General features: G+C 36.2%; 1 protein-coding gene across 1 annotated transcript in view; it reads left to right on the top strand.

Annotated features, from left to right (window-relative positions):
- MMS22L (MMS22 like, DNA repair protein) overlaps window positions 1-22514 on the top strand; it is a 143451-nt gene that overhangs the window by 95783 nt on the left and 25154 nt on the right. The window contains exons 14-18 of the mRNA XM_007467195.1: window positions 7284-7477; window positions 11936-12086; window positions 13817-13968; window positions 14771-14913; window positions 20539-20698. Coding sequence (XP_007467257.1) covers window positions 7284-7477; window positions 11936-12086; window positions 13817-13968; window positions 14771-14913; window positions 20539-20698 — 800 coding nt within the window. The remainder of the gene's footprint in view (window positions 1-7283; window positions 7478-11935; window positions 12087-13816; window positions 13969-14770; window positions 14914-20538; window positions 20699-22514) is intronic.

The following is a 22514-nucleotide window of genomic DNA, read 5'->3' as shown; positions in this document are numbered from 1 at the left end:
TTTTTTTTTTTTTTTTTTGCGGTACACGGGCCTCTCACTGTTGTGGCCTCTCCCGTTGCGGAGCACAGGCTCCGGACGCGCAGGCTCAGCAGGCTCACGGGCCCAGCCGCTCCGCGGCATGTGGGATCTTCCCGGACCGGGGCATGAACCCGCGTCCCCTGCATCGGCAGGCGGACTCTCAACCACTGCGCCACCAGGGAAGCCCAGAGTGGTTACTTTTTTTTCCTTCCCAAAACACCTTGCTTTTTCATTTGTTCCTTTTAAGATGTAAATTATGTTACTCTGCTTTTGTGGCTTGTTATCCACTTTGATTTTATCTAAAGTTCTTATCATGGCTTACAAGACCCTACGTGATCTGGAACCCAGCTACCTTCTTTGAATTCATCTGCTATTCCTTCTATCACCCTTTGTGCTTCAGCCAACTGGCCTCCTAATTGTTGTTCTTGAGCCCATGAAACCATCAGCCTAGGCACCTATGCACTGCTGTTTCTTCTCCTTGGAATTCTCTCCTTGCCTATATCTCCCCCTTACCTATTTAAGTCTTTGCTCAGATGTCACCTTATGAGAAGGTGTTTCCTGATCATCCAAGTTGAAATATTAGCCCTCATTACTCATTATCCCTGTACCTTGATTCCTTTTTATCCATAAAGTTCACTACAACCTGAGGTGTTCCACATCTGTGTTTGTTTAATTATCTGTCTCTTTCTAAAATGTAAGCTCCAGAAGGGCAGAGGCTTTGTTGTGTTAACTTTGTATCCCTACTGCTTAGAACATGTCTAATATGTGTTGAATTAGAGGGTAAATGTATGGAATTTATATGCCTTTGTGCTTTTAATTTCCTCTTTTTCACCTTTTTTGCCCTTAACCTGTCCTCTGAGAATCATTTCCATGCCCATTTGATTCTGCTGCACTCAATGATCTTTATTTTCTAAATTAGTATAAACCTGTACTTTGTTTTACATTTAAGCCTACAGAGTAGAGGAATGATTATCAACCTCCTCTAGTACAGAATTACAAATAGTCTTGCTACTCGGTGTGGTTCATGGGCTACTTGTTGCATGACCATTTCCTCATCTGTTGCAAGAATCAAATAGGACATATTCAATAAATGGAGTATCTATTACTGTTAACCAGAAAATCAAAGACTGTTAATTGAGAATAGTGTGTCAGCCCTATTCTGTGTGTTTGACTTTAATTAACTAATTTAATCCTATAGGTATTATTATTGTTCCCACTTTGTAGACAAGAAAAGCCAGGAAGGTAACTGCTTGAAGTGTGGTCCATGGGCTTGCAAAATCGCCTACTAGAAATGTAGATTCTCAGGCCCCTCCCCAGACCCACTGAGTGAGAATTTTTTCTTTTTAAGTAATATACTTAGGTGCCAAACTTGAAGATGCAGTAGGATCTTCAGTGAGGCCAGAACTTTAGTATTTCTAGAAAGCTCTACAGATGATTTTGATGATAGTCAAGATTGATAACTACTGAAGTAGATCCTTGTTATTAGTGTACCATAAAATGCAGTGAAATATCATTGAAACACTTAAGTCATTTGAGACCCATAATCATCTACAAATATAAGACTAATACAATTATAAGGGTAATTCCTAAAAACAGTCACTTTTTATTGATATATTTTCATGCTATACCCTATTTTTGGGATGGGGCAAACTACCTTACCTTAAGTACTTTATCAGTGTTATTCTATAAAAGCATAACGCGGTATCGATATAAGCATGCTTGGTTTGCTAGGCTCAACATTGGATTCCTGATTTATTCTCTTTCCTCAGTCTTAAAAATTAACTCAGTTGTGGACCACAGGAAAATTTTAAATGATCATATGTCCTTGACCTTTAGAATCCCTGTAGAATAGTCTACATTCCCCAGAAGTGTTAAACTTTGAATGTGTGTGCATCTGGTGTGCCACCAGGATTGGATGTTATACTACTTTGTAACTGCCTCTTTTAGGAGCTTAGCATATGAATGAATGAATGAATATAGCAGTATGACATTTAAGACATGTATTACTTATTTGGGTAGTAAAATGGTATTTGAGGTAGCTGTAGCAGAGTTGGCATGGTAGCTTGACTGCCTGGCTTCAAAGTTTGGCTCTGCTGCTTACTAACAGTATGACCCAATCAGATGATTTATCCTTTCTGTATTTAGGTTTCTTATCTACAAAATGGGGGAAATAATAGTATGTACAGGATTAAATTAGTTAATAAAGGTCAAAAACTTAGAATTGGGCAGGTGCATATATTCTCAATAAACCGTCTTTGATTCTCTGGCCATAATAATAATTGTTCCATTTATTGAATATGTCTTATTAAGAATTCTTACAGCAGTTGAGGAAATGGCCATGCAACTAGTAGTTGAGAGAGTAGGATTTATACTCTGGTGTGTCTGTCTCTAAAGCCCATATGTTTCTAGATAATGCTCTACTGCATCTATGAACGTGGTTATTAGGAATTAGAATCAGTAGCCATGAGACTAAAATAAATATTATCTTGCCTTATAGTCTACAAATTGTTTTTACCTAAGTGGTGTGATTTGAAACTTTAGCAGCTCTGTGGAGGATAGTAGGGTATTATTCCCGTTTAACAGATGAAAAAACTAAGTCTGTTTTCCAGGGTCACAAGCTGGCTCTCTCCTAGACAAGTTCATTTGGATAATTTTCTGTACCTCTTGAGGAGCCTTTTTAATGCCTTAATGGTGCATTATATGTGACCAGAAGCATCATTGCCAGTACTGGGCTTTTTATTTGTTATAATCCCTCAATAGTCAAAACAGCCAGTAAACTCCTTGCCTGAATCTCACCTATTCACTCAGTTGTTACCACCCACTCACCTCCTCATCCACATACACACAAATGCACTGAGGTGCCATTACAGGGAGGCACTGCTGGGTGTGCCTGAGCGGCTGCTTGCCAGCTTGGTTTCTGACTTATTGCCTCTCCCTGAATACTGGGCATGCACAGAATTGGGGGTCAGAACTTAAGCTACTGTCATTTCCTAGTGAGGCTTTGCACTATTCTCTGTATGCCTGGAGTCTGTTTTTGTTTTGTTTATTTTTTGAAGACAGGATTGGGTTGGATGATTTTTAAGATACCTTCTAGCTTTAAAACTTGGGGGTTTTTTTGTTTGTTTTGTTTTCCGGTAATGTCATTACTTTGGTTATGTTACATTCTTTCTGGGTAGTAGAGCAGATTATAGCCCTATTTTATAGATGTGAATAAGAATGACGAGAAGATCCAGAGTACCTAAGGTTTTTTTTTAGTGAATTTAGCTGAAACTAAAAATGGTAGAGTATCCTGATTCCATCTAGTTTTCCATTAGTTAGATCAATCAGGCACTTGGAATGATTACTCATAGTGGTTTAGAACAACTTTTTTTAACTTAGAACTTCCCATTATATTTTTTACTAATATAGATTGAAGAAAGTTGGCAGGTTTTGCAGTAGAACTAAAAAAGGAATTCAGTTATTAATTGTTGTTAATCCCTTGCTTTCTGTTAGCTCTTATCACTCACCTTTATTATATTATGCTTTTTCTATGTGGTGCAAGGTCCATCAATAGACGACTTTTCTTTAAATTTTGAGGCATAATATGTTAGAAATATTACATATGCAACTGTGACTACCAGGAAAATGATGTACAGTATGTCATACCTTGTTCTATAGTTACCAGTTACAGAAGAAGCAAGAGCATACAAAGAAGTAAAACCTAGATGTAGTAGTCTAATAAGTGTTCCCAGAACCCTGCCCAGGTTATTAGGGAGGAACAATGCCTCAGAGACCAGGCTGGCAGATAGCAGCAGTCAGATGCTGCAGGTTTCAGTGCCTCTTATGTGATAGATGCCTCAGTACATTTGTGTGTCTGTGTGAGGGTGGGAAGGTTGGGGGCAAGATGGATGAGTGGATATGTGAAATCACAACAAGAAGTAACATGAAGATAAAAACAGGGAAACAAATCCTGGAAAGTGGGGCACAAGAGCAGTTGGATACAGGAAACAGGAAAGTGCTTGAACTTAATGAGGTAAGCCAAAAGAGGCAGGATATCAGAGCTAAAACAGAAGCGTATGAAAACCTGGATAACTAGGTAGGTAGAAGTTTGGGTGTTTTCATAGTGTAGCAATAGGTTCCTAAACACTTTTATTTATTTTTTTTAATTTGGCTTCATTATGTCTTACTTGCAGCACACGGGATCTTCGTTGCGGCATGCAGAATCTTTTGTTGTGGCGCCCAGACTCAGTAGTTGTGGCACATGGGCTCTCTAGTTGTGATGTGCAGGCTCCAGAGCACACGGGCTCAGTAGTTGCGGCATGTGGGCTCTGTAGTTGTGGCGCGTGGGCTTAGTTGCCCCACCGTATGTGGGATCTTAGTTCCCTGACCAGAGATCGAATCTGCATCCCTGACATTGGAAAGCGAATTCTTAACCACTGGACCACCAGGGAAGTCCCCCCCTAAACACTTTTGAGGACATTATTTCATGTGATCTTCACAGTAACCCTGTTGGGTGGATGATAAATGATTGTTCCTAATCTTAACTCTTTAGAAAGCAAGAATTAGGAGGTTACTCATTTTTTTTCCAAGGTCACACAGCTCACAGTAGCTTTGCTAATAACCAGCAGCTTTACCCAACACAAGTGTTACTTCTATTGCCTCAGTTTCCTCATTGATAAGATTTGAATAATAATTGTACCTACCACATGGGGTGAGAAACAATGCTTACAAAATAACTAGCATGGTGCTTGGCACATGGTAAATACCAATAAATGCTAGATGTTGCTATTGTCTCTACTATAAGAGCTGCAATTTGGATAACTTGATGTTCAGCAGATTTTATTTTCTGCTATAATGTATTGCATCTTTTAGAACATAAGTGGGCTGGTTATCTGTATTTCCACATATGTGTATTTCCAAAATGATTTTAACCCATGTTAAGTTAGTCTTTTACTCAAAACATTTGTCCCTGCCTCTTCACAAGGCAAAGAGCTACATGTGGCTTGTCTAGCTTCTTTTCTTAGGCTTACTAAAATTTCTTAACCCAAGTAAGGAGAGAAGAAAATTGATCAATATTTAAATCGTGTGTGTGTGCGCGCATGTGCGTGCATCTTAGCATGTAAGTGTGTGTGTCTTAGTGTGTAAGGGAAAAGTAGGGGCTTCAGAGTCAGATTTTGATTCAGATTATGGGGCCAGCTCTTCTTAGCCACGTGACCTTTGGGCATGTTATTATCATCATCATCTATAAAGAGGATTAAATGATACCCATCTTACAGAATTGTTCTGATTTTTACTTAAAGAATTTCTGGCATCATAAAGGATGATCAGGGCTTCCCTGGTGGCACAGTGGTTGAGTGTGCACCTGCCGATGCAGGGGACATGGGTTCGTGCCCCGGTCCGGGAAGATCCCACATGCCGCAGAGTGGCTGGGCCTGTGAGCCATGGCCGCTGAGCCTGCGCATCCCGAGCCTGTGCTCCACAACTGGAGAGGCCACAACAGTGAGAGGCCCGCGTACCGCGAAAAAATAAAATAAAATAAAAATTAAAAAAATAAAAATAAAGGATGATCAGAAATAATACCCCTTCCTGGGGAATAGATTTTAGTGAGTGAAGAAATGGCTTATTTTATTTAGAAATAGTGAGTAAAATCCATCCTACCCAAATACAGTAAGTTATTTATTATCCTTTGAGACCAGTGTACTTTGAAAAAGCTATAGATGGGTTTTACAAATGGTGGTATTATTTTACTTGGACTCCAGTGTCTTGAAATGTACCCATGAACTTTGCTTTTTGGATGTAGGCAGATGAATTCGTTGCCAAATGGATTTTAGTGATTTGATATTCATCTTACTCAAAGCTAAAGGACCTGAAATGGTTCTTTAGTCACTAGTTCAAGTTGAAAGCATCTCAGGCAGGTTTTTACAGAAAGATAGCATAGCAGATATTTGGTTAGTTTTTACGAGACTTGCTTACTATGATATTCTTTCCCCAGGCATTTGTACACTTGTTTTATTTTTCAGTACTTCAAGTAGAATTAAGTAGTGTCTCATGATCATCTAAGAATTCCAATGTAGAGAGGCACAGAGTCCTAGTGTTACATAATTTATACTTAAAATGTTTACTTTTGTGTAGTTATGGGAAAAGTACGAAGATGTGGTCTTGCAACCAGTTTGATCTTTTTCCAGAATTGCTTTAGTTACATGCACTAGTTCTGTAGTTTATATAGTTAATTTGAGTGTCCACTTCCCTTAGATGAACTGATTTAAAACATCAGGAGTGTTGGAATTAATGTAATATTTCCTTCTTTTTTAAAGTACTAGTCGTTTTTCTTAGTGGAATACTACCATTATTGAAGGAAGCCTTCTGCCTTACCTCCACTGGTTGGTTTTCACTGCTTCCTCTTTAATTGAAGAAAGCAAATCTAAGGATGGTATTCATGCATTTGTGTCTCCTCTCAATTGAGATGGCAGTAATATAAACAGAAACAGGAATAATATCACAGTTGCACATTTAGTTTTAAAAAATATTATTAACTGCTGGGCATATTGCATAAATGCCTTCTATTCCAGATCACTAGAAAAATCTTTTAGTATATACCCCTCTTATGTTTCTTTTAAGGTCTAGAGATGTCTAAATTTTCAATAGGAAAAAAAGGTGAGTAAATGATGAATTGAAACTTGAGACAGTATTGAATTCATGTTTTATGGATTTATGGAGAATAACTTTTTATTTTTTTCTACTATGTGAAAATGATTATAGATCTTTTTGGACCAATGTACTGATAATAAGGTTGTATCTAGCGCAGTTTTATATACTAGCTCAACACCTGTGTCTGCTCTAAACAAGGAAAGTATTTTAGTTTAAAATATCACGCATAAGCCATAAATACTCACTGTGCCCTTGGTACATCATGCCCTAAAGCTCACAGGAGAAATGGTTTTAAATTTTGTTTTTATGTCTAGATTGTAAGTAAAATCACTTGTCATAGTGAGTTGCAAAATGCAAACCTTCATTCTGAAGCTGCCTGTTTCTTATTTGGATCTGACATATTAAAAAGCATATAATTAATGGTTGACATTAGTAATTAACATTAACTTTATGGTGCTTAATATGCCATCATTCATCCATCAAATAACCAGAAATGCATAATGTCTTGGCATAAAGGTTTTAATTATATAAAACAGTTCTTCAGTTTTCATATGGTGTAAATGTTAAAAGCCCATAATGTATTTAAAGAAAAATTTTTGTGTTTGTTGGGTGTTAGCTGTATTTTTATTTCTTTTTAGGAGTATGCATCAACAATTGTGTCAGGAACTTCAGAGGGAGAATGTGGACCTCATTGTGCAGTCTTCATTATCGGCTAAAGAGCGCCACCTTGCTGCAGTTGCCAGTGCACTATGGAGGCATTTCTTTTCATTTTTGAAGAGTCAGAGAATGTCACAGATAGTGCCTCCCTCACAACTCGCGGATGCAGCTGCAGGTCAGCGTTGTTAATTTGCTAATTAGTTTCTCATTTTGCAGACGCTGTCAGTTTTTTCTTCTGTCTGCTTGGTAACAAACTCTTATTTTATTATGGTGCAATAAATATTTTGTCAACCAGAAAGATGAAAAGAGTTACATATTTTAAAATTAGGAAACTTTGGCTTGTTTATTATTTTCCTCTTAGTATAAGGTAAAAATTAAGTGATCATTTTCTAAAAACAAAAGATCATTTTTAACCTTAAAAATATTGAATGTACGTGAACTTTTCTTATGCATGCATTATTTGGAAAGTAAAGCAATATTTGATTTCTTCTAGTTCAAGTAGTTTATTTTCAAATTGTATGTTCAGATATCTAGTATAAGATGAAGTTGAATAAAGAGCAATAAAGGATATAGCATGAATTCCACTTCAACATCAAGCAGATGAGCTCAGAATGACATGGAGTATAGAGAATGTTATTGTTCTGACTTCATTAGATTCTATTTTAGGTTGTAATTTTTACTTAATTTGATTATTAGCCTATGGACATGTCCTTAGGCTTTAAGGGACTCTGAACCAGATGAAATTATAGGCAAGAATTTGAATATATGTGCATATATGCACTTTCCCAAAAAGAAGTCATTATCCTTCACAAAGGGATATTTTACCCAGTGTATGTTAAGAAATACTGGAATAGAGAGAGATCAATATGGTGACTGCATGTATTTAAGTGGAATTTATATGAAGGTATTTAATGTATTTAAATACTAACACTTTTGAAAACCTAAGATCTAAACCAAGGTTTATTTTACCCTGGTGTGAATGAAGAAAGCTGAGCTAAAAGCACTACAGAAAAGACTGCATGATATAAATTTTAAAAGACCTTGAATTCTGGTAACACTTGCATAATTAAGACTTTACAATGATACATAGATTGAAGAATTGTGACAGGGCAACGGTTTTCCAACCAGTGTAATGTCTGTGAAAATAAATATTGATATTCAGTTTAACCAAAGCAGTCATTACTACCCGATATGACTTATCTTTCTTCCATTCATCACCCCAACTCCCAGTTAGTTACCAAAAATTATATCATACAAGTTGAGTCAGTGCTGTCCTAGGCACTGAAAATAAACAGTATATAGATATAAAGCAATATATGTGTGGGTTTTGGGTTCGTTTTGAAATAAAGACTTCATAGGAGAGAGAAATTTCCTGCATTAAAAAAAGGTTATTGAATACCCACTTTTATTGCCATTGGGGATATACCAATGGGAAAAAAAAAGGACTGCAATTCCTTTTTTCATGTATAAGCTCCATGTTTTCATGGAGCTTATAGTCTAGTGGCAGGGAGAGAACATAAATAAATCAGTAGGTAAAATGTGTAATATGTCCGATGGTGATAAGTGCTGTGGAGAAAAATTAAAATATAGAAAAACATAGGGATAGGGAAAGCCAGAGGCAAGTTATAATTTTAAACAGAATTGTCAGGAAAACCTGTGTAAGTACCATATGAGCAAAGACATGAAGGAGGTGAGATATGCAGCTATGCAGCTATGAGCTATGCAGAAGTCCAGAGGCAAGAGTGTGTCTGGTGTGTTTGAGGAACTACAGGAAGCCGTCAGAGCTCTCGTGGAATAAGAAAAGGAGTAAGAGTAGTCAGAGATGGTGTCAAGCAGTTATGGAGAACTACTTTGTGTTCTGCCTTGTACGTAGCTGTGAAGACTTTTGCTTTTACCCTGAGATTAGAAGCTGTTGGGAAGTCTTGAGCAGAGGAGTGATAGGATCCCTCTGGCTGCTGGCTGCAGAATAGACTATCGGGAGGTGGGGAGGCCATGTAGGGAACTATTGTAACAGCTCAGACCTGGGCACCTTGGGCTACAGTGGTAGCAGTAGAAGTGGTGAGAAGTGGTCAGATTTCCAATCTGAAGGTAGAGCTGACAGAATTTTCTAAGGGGGTATGATATGGTAAGCAAAACAGATAAAGGGAGAACCCCTTGTTTGAGATGAGGAAGATTGTGGCAGGAGCAGATTTTGTGAGTGAAGACTAGGATTTTGATTTTGGACATTTTTTTTTAATATGTCCATTAAAGTCCAAGTAGGGATGTTGAGTTAGACCCCTGGATAATGAACCTAGGGTTCAGGGAAGAGGTCTAAGCTAGAGATTTAAATTTGGAAACTATGTATATATAAATAGTCTTTAAAGCTATGAACTGGATGAGACTACTAGTAGAGATAAGTACCAGTAAAAAGAGAAGTTTGAGGATAGGGTCCTAGGATATTCCCATGTTCAGATTTGTAGGATAAAGAGGAACCAAGAAAGGAGACTGCAAAGGAATACCAGTGAGGTGAGAGGAAAACCAAGAAAGTATAGTGCCCTGGAAACCAAATGACAGAGCTTTTCAAGGAAGGAGCAGTTATCAACACTTCAAATGCAGTTAATGGGTCCAGTAGGATGAGGCCTGAGAATCGGTCCTTGGATTTAGTAGGATGGAGGTCACTGGTGACCTTCAAGAGCAGTTTTACTGTAGTGGGTAGAGGCAAAGGCCTGATTGAAGATATCCAAGAGAAAATGTGAGAAGAGGAATCGCTGACTGCAAATGTAGTAAATCTTTTTGAGTATCACTGTCTAAGAGAAGTAGAAAAATGGGGATGTTAGCTGGAGAGGGAAATGGGGTCAGAGATTTTTTTCTAATAACATGGGAGAAATTTCAGCATATTTATAATGCTGACAGGAATGTTTAGGAGTGAGGGAAAACTTGATGTGGCAAGAGACTCACTTGTGTTTTAATGCCCAAGAGAAATGGGATCCCATAGAGGACTTGGCCTCAAATATCCTGTAGTAGCAGAAGAGAAGGCAGAGTAAATGGGCCCAGGTGGAGGTTGCTGGGTAGCTGTGGTGGTTCTCCTCTGACGTTTCTCATTTCTCTGTGACGTAGTAAGGTCATTAGCTGACAGTGAAGATGGGGAGGAGATGCTGGCTTATGACGGAGCAAGGAAAGAAGGTATGCAGTAATCCTCTAGGAGAGTAGAAGACTGAATGGACTAGAGAAATGTGGTAGAAATGATGGCCAGCTCTAAGAGTCCACTTAAAGTTTGTAGTCATAAACTTGAAGTGAGATCAGTCAGCATGGTTGTTCACCAGCCATTTATACTGTGTAGGTGTAGGTGCATGTGGGGAGAAGACCAAGGATGTAATTAAACAGATGGTGTTTTTTCCAGGCAAGTACAAAAAATCAAGTAAGAAGCAAGGGAGTTGATGGTATATGAAAATCAGTATAATAACGGACAATGTAATCAAGCTGCCTAAAAAGGGGAAGGAAGGGGAAAACTTGTAGGATCAATGAATTGTAGGTCCTGGTGGAATCAAAGGATTGTTGGATTTGGGAACCTAGAGGGGGAGAGTTGGAAAGGTAGTTCGATGCCAGAAAGAGGAGTCTTCAAAGTGGAAATTACGGTGAGATTGTACTTATGGGTAGTGCCAAGGTCTCTGTATCACCATAGGAGTGAATGGCTAAAGTAGAATGGAAGATGGACTCACTGTTGGAGAGGAGTTCAATGCCAGGAGACTGGAAGAAAAAATCATCAAGGACTATGACAGGAGTGTAGTTAGAAAGGATGATAGTGAGCTAAAATCTTCAAGGGATGAGAGGAGGTGAAGGAGGAAACGGTAGACAAATGCAACAAGGAGAGTTAATGCTGGCGACTTTGATGACCTAAGACTCAAAGCCAAAGGGAGGGGGAAGGGAGAATGGTATAGAAGCAGCCACGTGGACCAAGAAGTAAGCTCACCTTATGTGGGTCCCATGTACGAGAGTGTGGGAGAATAAATAGCCACCATTTGAGAGAGCTGCCTAGGAGGCAGTGCTTAAGAAGCAATTTATTGATAAACATATAGTGATATAGTGCAGATTAAGTTGGGGAATCCCAGGAAATCACAAAATAAAGTATATTTGTTTACCATGGTGACCTAAGGAATTCTAGTTCCTAGGCTTTGTGAGTTCTGAGGGAAGTGGAGTATCATTGATTGATTGTAGGAGATCACTCTTTACTGGAAGAGAATGTCCAGTGTCCAAGGTGAGGAAGAACTCTGTCTGTGGCAGGTGATGAGTAAATTAACTCAATTGGAGAAGAGTGGATGCTAGAAATAATTTTTGTATTGGGTCTTTTAAATGGGAGAGTCACATAAGCAGAGACATCAGGTGTAGAATTTGCCATTTGAGGGGGCCATTATAGATTCATCATGATGATGCTGAGATAGATTATTCTAGGCCCTTTCTTGGAGATCCAGATGATTGCCACAGAAATTTCTTCGACAACATGAATTTAGTCCAGTTTTAGCTTTCTGTTGTACGTTTCTAAAATGTGACATTTTACTATTTAGTGCTGATTTTTAAAAAATCACTATTGATATAATTTTTTTGGGGGGGGGGGTTAAAAAATTCTCGCTGTGAGTTTTTCTCATTTTAAATCCAGATTTTACTTTGCTGGCAATGGACTTGCCCAGCACAGCTCCATCAGATCTTCAGCCTCAGCCAGTTACATCAATGATACAACTTTTCGGTTGGGATGATATCGTCTGGCCCCAAGTTGTAGCCAGATATTTAAGTCATTTCCTACAAAATAGGTAAGTGTTTTTATTTCAGGTATGCACATTAATGTAAGCCCACAATAGATGAGTTCACTAGGAAGGTAAGAATTTTCACAATAAAAACTGATCTTTACTATATATACTCTCACTTGGGCAGTTTGTTGCTTTTCTGTGTATCAGCATTTTGACAGTATTAATAGTAGGAAACCTTTCTTAAAACAGTGTTGTTGCTGTTTTGTCGAAACGGTTTTTATAGGACTGCCTTATCCTCATCCTGAAATGACCTTTCTTCACTCACCATTGTGAAAGAAATTATACAATTAATATTGCTGAATCTGTAAGACACTTATATTACTGTAGTTTTAGATTTAATGATAGCTTTCCTCTTCACAGCTAGATGTTTAAAGCTTTGACTTTTGTGTAGTCGTGAACAAGAGACTTCCCCACCCTGAACTTTGGTTTCCGTATCTTTAAGTGTCTCCTGCCATATTACATAAGAGATCTGAGGAACCCCAACAGAAAAAATATTCAGTAGATAATAGAAATAGTATAGAATAATCAGGACAATTCACATAAGAATATCAAGATGAGGGAAAATAAAATAAATACACAAACCTAAGAGACCGGTGTAGGTCTGATCCCAGCTGCCTGCCAGCCAGTGAAAATGAAGAGAGGTATTATTCTCAAAAGGAATTCATTAAGCAGAGTCATTAATAATTTTCTCACTGGCTTTCAGTTGTAAAGTAAGGGAGTTCACCTTCAATTGGATTACTTTCAGGATCCCTTCCAGCTTAAGAATTCTTTAATAACAATAAACATTTATTTATATTATTTATTAAATACTTTTGCTGAAATTATCTGAAAGGATTTCAGTTTTTAAAATAATATTGTGTGTTAGTCACAGTTGAAGGAACTGAAATGCAAAGATGGTAAGTAACGTTGGGAAGGTTGTATAAGTAATAAATGACCCATCTGAGTTCTTCTGTTTTGCTTTCTTTTTTTATGATAACTTATATTCAAAGTATTTCAAAACAGTATTTTTAGAGTTATGATTTATATGTATTTTTCAAGTGTCTTAACTTTACATAACATTTATAATTAGGTGAAGACCATCCTCATTCTCTCTATCCTCAATTATAAAATGATTAGAAATCAGATTTAACTAGGCCTTTGACTTTGTAAGATAATTTTTTTTAAATCTCATTCAGATGTTATTTTGGAATTCCTTAATAATGACTCCTGTGAGGTGGGGGAGCAGGAAAGGAAGGGATGGGAACAGGATTGGTCAGGAGAGCCACATAGATATGTATTTTGTCTTTTTACCTTTTTTCTTGGTCATGACCTCTTCTCTGTTTACTCTAAGGGCCACTGTTTTTTATTGTACTTGCCACTTCCTTTAGTATTATCTCACCTAGCTAGTTAATCCCCTTCCTTGTTTTTCTAATTTTAACCATGTTCTTCTTTCCCCGTCTCCTTTGGCATTAGCCTATATGTATGCCATCAGTAGGAAAAGGAAAATTAAAAACTAGGGCATTACAAATGAAAGCAAGAATATTTGTCTAAAATATCATTTTGTGTGTATCTCTAGAGTTTATTTTCGGCAATGCATGTCTGCATTAGTGTGTTTGTCTGTAAAATAAGTGAGGCCAAGAACTGGGGGATATTAGAATGTTTTCCTTTATTTCTGAATCTCTGTACTCAAGGAATACATTGTCAGGGTTTTGTTTTGGTTTCTCTTTTTAATATCCATCAACTTATTTTTACAGCATGTTATGTGAAGCACTTTCTCATTCAGGCTGTGTATCTTTTCAAGCCCTAACTATAAGATCATGGATCCGTTGCATTTTGCAAATGTATATAAAAAACCTTTATGTGCCAGATGACTCGTTCATTGATTTAAATACTGAACAGGCAGTTGGTAAGTATTGCAGGTGTTTTGCTTTCTAGATAGCTAAATATGTTTAAAATTTCCTGTTTCATTATGTAAATTAATAGGAAAGATAAAAAATATATTTGTAAATAGGTATTAATATGAACAGAAATTTACTTCCTTTTGCAGGCTGTTTCTTTTTCTTGATGTTTTCCCGTAAGTGTATAGGAGAAATTTCTCTCCTTTAAAGATAAAAGAACTTGTTTCCTTGGAAGCTAGGAACAAAAATTTGCTCTCAAATGACGAGCTGTTTTTTTACCTTGAAGAAACTGATCACAAAAAAAAGTGGAAATATGAATAGCCAAATATCACACTGTTAACACCCTATAAAGAAAAATATCCAATTATGAATAATTTCATCCCATTTCCTTGTAATTTTTTTGTTTTTAATGTCCCATACAGTTCTGATTGTCTGTAGGGCGTGCCTTATCCTAAACCTATTGTTTATGGCCATTCATAAATCCTACAAAGGCTGGACTGAAAAAATGCTCCAAATTTACTTTTATATATTATTACATCAGTTGGCTTTACGTGAATAGCTTTTGGGACTAGGACGTTCACAAGTGCTCATTTGTTTGTTTTTAAATAAAGCCTACTCATAGTGAGAGAAACTTAGAAGTTGTTAATAATGTGGAAATTTTAATTTTAAAAGAAAGCGTCATAAATGAAGAATGATGCATTCCCTGTTCTCCCATATATATATGTGTGTGTGTGTGTGTGTGTGTGTATATATATATATTCAAAAAACATAAATTTATAAACATATTATATAAATATTTTATTTTAACAGAAAAAGACTACATGGAACAGTTGGCTGAACTGACAAGGTTGCTATTTAAACTCTCAGAAGTAAAGAATATTCTCTCAAAGGCTCAAGTTGAATATTTACCTATCCAAGAAGGCCCTAAAAAAGCACTTGTTCTGTTCCTCGAGGTATTTTTTATTCATTAATATAATTGTTCAGATCAGTTACAGTTATTCTTCCAAAAATCTTGAAGTGTTCATAAAGTTTTTCCATAAAATGAATTATTTTAAATTGAATCATATTACTGGTTGCTGCTATTATAAAATTCTGGAGGAATAAAAATGTGAATCTAAGATATAGCACAACTCACTCTTCAGGACAGCAGAAGAATTACGTGTAATAAAAAATAATAAGAGTAAAGAATGCCACATAAAAGCCTTAACTCCAAGTCTGATGTAAATTGTAGGAGTATCTTATTGCTAAAATTGTTAGATAACAATATTCTACAGGTACTTAAATTTCCTTGTATATGGTCCATAATAGTTCCAACTTAATGTTTACCACCCTGTAATGAACAGTGTAAATTTTACAGTAAAATTTTAGTGCATTCAGCATAAGCACCAACTACTTCATATCATAGCATGGTTAGGGATTTAAAAACCAATCCATTTGTTTTATTTTGCCTCTGTAATAAATAGTCCCATTCAACATTGTAATTTTAATTATTAATTTTGTAGGAATCTGTCTTATGTAATAGTCTTTGTTTTATAGCCTAACTGAGGTCGTTAATGTGCTTGGATTAGTGTTTTTGTAAGCTATTCACAGTAAAACTTAGTTTATTTTCCCACAGAGTAGTTGGTATTAACTGCAACGAAGATCCTTACAATCCATAAGCTCTTTCCATAAATGTGAATTCTTCCATTGGTTTTCATTAAGTTAAAGTACAATTGTTACAGTTGGAGATGTCATATAGATCCTAAAAATATTTCGTAGTAGTAGATGTAGCTATAAAATACATATTTCTCTGGAGCCTTTTATTTAGTTGTTGATCGGATCTCCATCATTAATTAATTCAACACCTACGCTGGGGACCATACTGGACCAGAAAGGGAAGTAGAAGTCATGCACTACACTGATCATTTTCAAAGGCTCTCCTAATTTAATCCTATCCAAATTAATTGCTTTTTAACTACTCACTAAATAATAGTTGTTTGCTAAATGCTAGATAGTATTATGTGAGGATTTCTTGGGGATTTGAAGAACCAAAAGAACTAGTCCTTGATCTTAGAGAACTTTTACTTGTCTGAGAATACAAGACATACACAAAAGTTAAAATAATAATATAAGACAGTATATGCTAAGTGTCAGTTAGTTGATAGGTCAATCAGTAGGTTAAGAATTCAGAGCATCTTGGTATAAGAAGTTAGATTTTATCCTGTGAACAGGCTTTATAAATTTTTAAGTAGTTCTGATTTGATCAAATGACTTTAAGAAAATTGGTAACAATAGAGTAAATTAAAGGTGCAGGAGCACTAATGCCAGAAGCTAGTGAGTTTAGGAGGAATTGAAGATTGCACTCTGGGATTTTTGAGTGATTATGAAATAAATACTGTGTTTAACCAGAAAATTGATGACCTTAAGGAGAAATAGGAACATCATGATTTAGAGTGGGGCAGAAGTAAGTGAGAAGTCCAATTTTAAACCTGTTTAGTTTGAGGTTGTGTCAGGGGTGCTCATGGTCACCCCACCCCTGGTGCTATTATGATTCACTAGGAGGACTCACAGAACTCAGCATATAGTTGTACTTACATCTATGACTTATTACAGTGAAAGGTTTCAAAGTACAGTCAACAAAGAGAAAAAGTGCATGGGTGAAGTCTGGAGAAACCAGGCACAGCTTCCAAGAGTCCTCTTACAGTGATATTACACTGGACGTGCTTAATTCTCCCAGCAAGGAATTGGGACAACACCTATGAAATCTGTCAACCAGGAGAGCTCATTAGTGACTCAGTGCCCAGAGTTTTTAATGGGGGCTCATCACCTAGGACCTGTTTGTTTGGCACTTTTAAAAATCCGGACTCCCAGAAGGAAAGCAGATATTCATTGTAAACTGTATTGGTTGCACAAACTGTTTAGGCACAGTGAGCCATTCTTATTGGGAGATGATGGGAAAAATCTAAGGGTCCAAAAACCAACCAAGGACCAACCTTGCAAATAGGCCTCTTAAGGGTAATGACATTGGCCCCTGCTATATTAACTCCTCTCTGTACAGAAATGATAGTGTGACATGAAGGTAAGGATAGTCAAGGCACTGAAAAATATACATCTCGTAGTCTGGGGAGGTTAAGGCTAAACATAGAGAAATATTGAAATCTAGGGCACTGGTTCTTAAATGTCTGTTTCATAGACCTCTAGGAGTCACTAATACTTTTCAGGGGTTCTTTGAGCTCAAAACCATATTGGTGTTTGTATAAATAGCGTAAAAGCTGTAGCAGAAATCAATACCATGGCCCAAGATTATACTAGTAGTCAGTATAATTTTCAAGGCCATGCAATCACAGAGGGGAAAAAAAGCCAGTTTGACTTAAGAGTATCATTAATGAAGCAGTAAAGTTACTAATTTTAATAAAATTTGACCCTTGAGTACATGCCCTTTTAGTATTCTGTGAATGACAATAGGAAATATATTTAAAGTACTTTTGATGCATATGAAAGCAAGATTGTTGTCTAATTGAGAGCCACTTATGTGATTGAGTTGTAAGCTGAACTGACCACTTTTACCGTGAAAGAACAACTGACAAAGTATGGTTTTTCAGACTTGGGTATTTGGCAAATATTTTCTTAAAAATGAGCTTATCACTTCAAAGAAGTCAACTGACAGCATTTTTTGCTAATATAATTTGAGCTTTTAAGAAAATTAGAATTTTGGAACATTTGTATTTGTCATCATGAGCTTGAGTTTCTTGATAATTAAAGACTTTCTGACAACACTGGTGATATTAACAAATACGATTTTTTAAAAATATGGACAGTGAAATGTGTTGTCCAAATTGGGAAGCTGTATAACTCAATGAACCAAAAGTTTTCAGATAACAAGTACAGGCTTTTTAGAAAGTATGCATGTGTGGAAAACATTCATTCAAAGCACAAGACAGAACAATGGCTTATAACATAGCAGAGAACAGAGCATTCATTGACATGATTTTGGATTCCATATTACAACTAACCTTTAAGAAATACCACTTGTCAAGTTTTGGTGTAATATCAAAGAGGAGTTCCCACAATTATCTGAAAATTTTATTAAAATACTTTTTCCTCTTCCAGCTACATATATTTGTGAGACTTAATTGGGTGTTTTTTTTTTTTGCTCTTATTTTTATGATTTTTCACTCTTCTACTTTACTGTTCTTTTTCTATCTTATATTTATACTTAGAAAATTTATTTTCAGAGATATTTTCTTTGTAATATCTGAATTGAAGACTATAAATTCTTCATTTAGCACAAATTTAACTTCATCCCACAAGATTTATTTGCAATATTTTCATTATTTTGTACTTTAGAATATTTTTCAATTTCCATTGTGATCTCTTGTTTGATGTATGGGTTAAATATGTATATTTTTCTTAATTTTCTAATATTGATAGAAATATTGACTTAACTGTTTTTATCTGCAACATATTGCAACAGCTTGTATGCAGAAGCAGATATGAGAATGTAACTGTCTTCTCTTAAGCTAGACATTAAAGAGATTTGCAAAGATGTAAAAAAAAAGTGCCACTTATCAGTATTTTTTTTGGTTTGTTTTGGAAAAGAAAGTTATTTTTCACTAAAAATATATGACTTATATTAACATAATGTTTATTATTTTTTAAAATGAATAAATTAAATTTTTCTATTGTAATTTGTAATATAATAAATATCAATAGATGTAGCCCAAATGATAAGCTTTTTAAGATTCTCAATTTTTAAGTGTGTAAAAAGGAACTGAGACGAAGTTTGAGAATTTCTGGTCTAGGGAAAATATAGAGAACCAAGGGTAGAGAGCTAAATGGAAAGGGGATTCATCATGGAAAGGGAAAGGGGATGCAGTCCTGAGAGCTGCAGGAGAAAAATCACATAACCGTGCATACTGGTGCCATTCATGGTCCAATTTGGGTAATTGAAATTCATTGTTAAGTTCCCAATAATGGCTTGGAAACTTTACTACTCTCCTCAAACATTCTAACCCATCTCTAGCCAGTTTTCTCTTGATTCTTTTTTTTTTTTTAACATCTTTATTGGAGTATAATTGCTTTTCAGTGGTGTGTTAGTTTCTGCTTTATAACAAAGTGAATCAGCTATACATATATCCCCATATCTCTTATTCTCAGCTGTCTACCTCCCAATCGTTCAAGTTCACTAGGTTCCTTATCTTTTCCTCCATTCTACATTTTATCATCACCATGGCTAACTTTAATATCACCTTGGATAACATCTTGAGCCCTCACTTCAAAACTTCTCCAGTAGTCTTCCAGTGATCTTCACTTCTGCTGTCATCCACCTACTGCCATGACTAATCACTGAACCATGGCATCACTTGGAGCATCTGAAAGCTCATTGACTATCACTGCCTTCCTTCCATTTCTCTGAGTGACTTCATCATGACCTTCCTCTCCCTTTTCTCCAAGCGCAACATTCTGTCAAGGTCTCGCTTTCTTCCTTATCTACCTTAACTAAACCCCTTGGAGGCCTCACTTCAACTACCCTTAACCAACACACTCACAATCTTCCATCCTTTGTCTTATCGTTACACCTGCAAATCTTCAACCTTGGATCGGTACAACCACCTGCCTTCTTTCCTTTGTGTTATTTCCTGAGAGCTGCAGGAGAAAAATCACATAACCGTGCATACTGGTGCCATTCATGGTCCAATTTGGGTAATTGAAATTCATTGTTAAGTTCCCAATAATGGCTTGGCATCTCTAGCCAGTTTTCTCTTGATTCTTTTTTTTTTTAACATCTTTATTGGAGTATAATTGCTTTTCAGTGGTGTGTTAGTTTCTGCTTTATAACAAAGTGAATTAGCTATACATATATCCCCATATCTCTTGATTCTTCTAGTGACTTCTCAACTCTTCCTTATTCTCACCTTCCCTCAACTCATCCTCTCATTTATTTCCCTTCCTCTTCTCACTTCACCATTATTCTCTACTACCTCACCTCACCTTTCTCTCCTCAGCCTCCCCATTTTGCCATTTCTACCCTTTGTACCTCATCCTTTTTTTTCCTCTGAGAAAGTTAAGCTGGCATCTAATGGCTTATAAAGAAAATTCTAGGAAAAAAATCAATTCATATCATAAAGCTGAACTTTATTTATGGAGGTCTCACTTGTAAGAGTCTGTTAACCTCATCTGTAGGTCTTTTTTGTAGGAATTTGGGGATTTAGAATTCTCAGTCATGTCCTAGAGATATGGTGAGCCAACCTGTTTGGAATGCTTGATGTGATTTGGTTATAAGCTTCTTGTATATCAGTTCCGGGTATCTTTTACTAATAAAAGACTCATAGTTGCTGACTCATAGTTATTGGTGAACTGATTTTTTTATTTTTCCTTTAACCTTTATTTTAATCATAAAAGGCAAGATAATTCTTTTTACCTGGATTTTAATTGCTATGAACATTTATAGGAAAGTTAAGGATGAAGGCTTAAATGTAAGGGATGTGTGTGTGTAGAAAGAGAAATTATCTTTATTTTTCAATAAAGAAATTATCTTTATTTTTCAATATTTTTATATAAAACTTGGAATGCTAAATCATGTTTTCCCTTATTTATAGGCTGTTGGTATAACTTACGGGAATCTGCCGACACTTTCTGATAAATCTGCCATGGTCACAAAGTCCTTAGAATACCTTGGTGAAATATTAAAATATATAAAACCTTATTTGGGAAAAAAAATTTCCAGTGCAGGTCTGCAGCTGACTTATACGATGATGGGTATGTATTCCTGACATTATTAAAACTTCCCTAGGTTGAGCCTATAGTATCGTGATGGATAGGAATATACTAACACACTAGCTAAATCACTGCTGTCTGTACAGTCTTAAGAATGATCTGAAAGACAGTGATTTAGTTTAAAATAATTCTTGTTGGCTTTCAAGTGTATCTCTGTCTTGCCCCACCTCCTTTCAGAACTTTTCTTGTTATGCTTGGTTAATATTAAAATTCTTTATGACCAATACAGAAAATATACCAACTCCAGTTTGCTACCAATAGTCTGTTTTGAATCACTAACATTGTGAATGCCTGCATAATTAAAATGGACCTTTTTTCAGTGCTTACCTATGCTTTGTTAGAATTTAAAACATCAGAAAGCCATCACTTTCTTCTATTTTTACGGTCTGCTCTGTATGAAGGAGGTCAGGAAAGGATTTATTACAGCGCTAAAGATACATATGCTTCAAATCTTGTTTCTCACAATACTGTGTTTTCTTCTTTCAAAAAGAATGTGTCTGTTCTATAACAACAGAGTTCATTCTTCTTTAGGAAGTCAGTAATTTGAATATCTTTGTTCACTAAAACCATGTTGCTAACCAAAACTAGGGACTGGATAAAGGGAAATGAGAAGGATTTCCTTAGAAGTTTTTATACAGGATTTAAGGGTTTTTTTTTTTTCTCTGTGGCCAAAACCTTATATCTGTTCCCTTTGATCTTGTGAACATATGAATAAACCTGATTTGGGCTGTCTGAAACCTTTTATCTTTGTTGTGAAAGATAAAGGAGAATGTGAAAATGTGTAAATATGGATGATGTAGAATGTAGTGAAAGCAATGGTAGCAATTCAGTCATTTTAACTTTAAAGAAACATAAATGACAATTTATTATAAATTTAATTTAGTAAGATATAGATTAACATGTATTTCAGCATTTAAGCTTTTTTTTTAATATCTTTATTGGAGTATAATTGCTTTTCAATGGTGTGTTAGTTTCTGCTTTATAACAAAATGAATCAGCTATACATATATCCCCATATCTCTTCCCTCTTGCGTCTCCTTCCCTCCCACCCTCCCTGTCCCTCCCCTCTAGGTGGTCACAAAGCACAGAGCTGACCTCCCCGTGCTACGTGGCTGCTTCCCACTAGCTATCAGTTTTACATTTGGTAGTGTATATATGTCCATGCCACTCTCTCACTTTGTCCCAGCTTACCCTTCCCCCTCCTCGTGTCCTCAAGTCCATTCTCTAGTAGGTCTGCGTCTTGATTTCTGTCCTACCCCTAGGTTCTTCATGACCTTTTTTTTAGATTCCATATATATGTGTTAGCATACGGTATTTGTTTTTCTCTTTCTGACTTACTTCACTGTATGACAGACTCTAGGTCCATAGCATTTAAGCTTATAATTTATTAGTTGCTATTAGATTTTTGCTAAGCTAAATGTATGATTTCAGAAGTATGTCTGTATTTTATAAAATGTGTGATTGTCTTATCAGGAGCTGCAAAATCATTTGTTTTGGTGATATATAGACCCGGGTCAAAATTCTCCTTATGAAGAATTGAGGGCCTTCTTTATTTTGTTATATGGTTGAGTTTTTGATTTAGTGGCAGGTGGATACTGTATTCTTTGCCTTTGTCTAGATCTCAGAGTCTGGGAAAAGAGTACACTGCTACAGTGTTACCCGTTTAGTCAGCAGAAATTAGGAACAGATAATTTACTGTCTTCTACATGTACAAAGTTTAGAACAAAATAGAAAAAGAGCAAATATAAACTTTTGAGAGTTAGAACCTCTTCTAGGTGTGCTGGGGTTGGGATATCAC

Source organism: Lipotes vexillifer, unplaced genomic scaffold, assembly GCF_000442215.2.
Source record: "Lipotes vexillifer unplaced genomic scaffold, Lipotes_vexillifer_v1.1 scaffold185, whole genome shotgun sequence".
Classification (NCBI taxonomy): Eukaryota; Metazoa; Chordata; class Mammalia; order Artiodactyla; family Lipotidae; genus Lipotes; species Lipotes vexillifer.
This window is presented reverse-complemented; position numbering and strand designations above follow the sequence as displayed.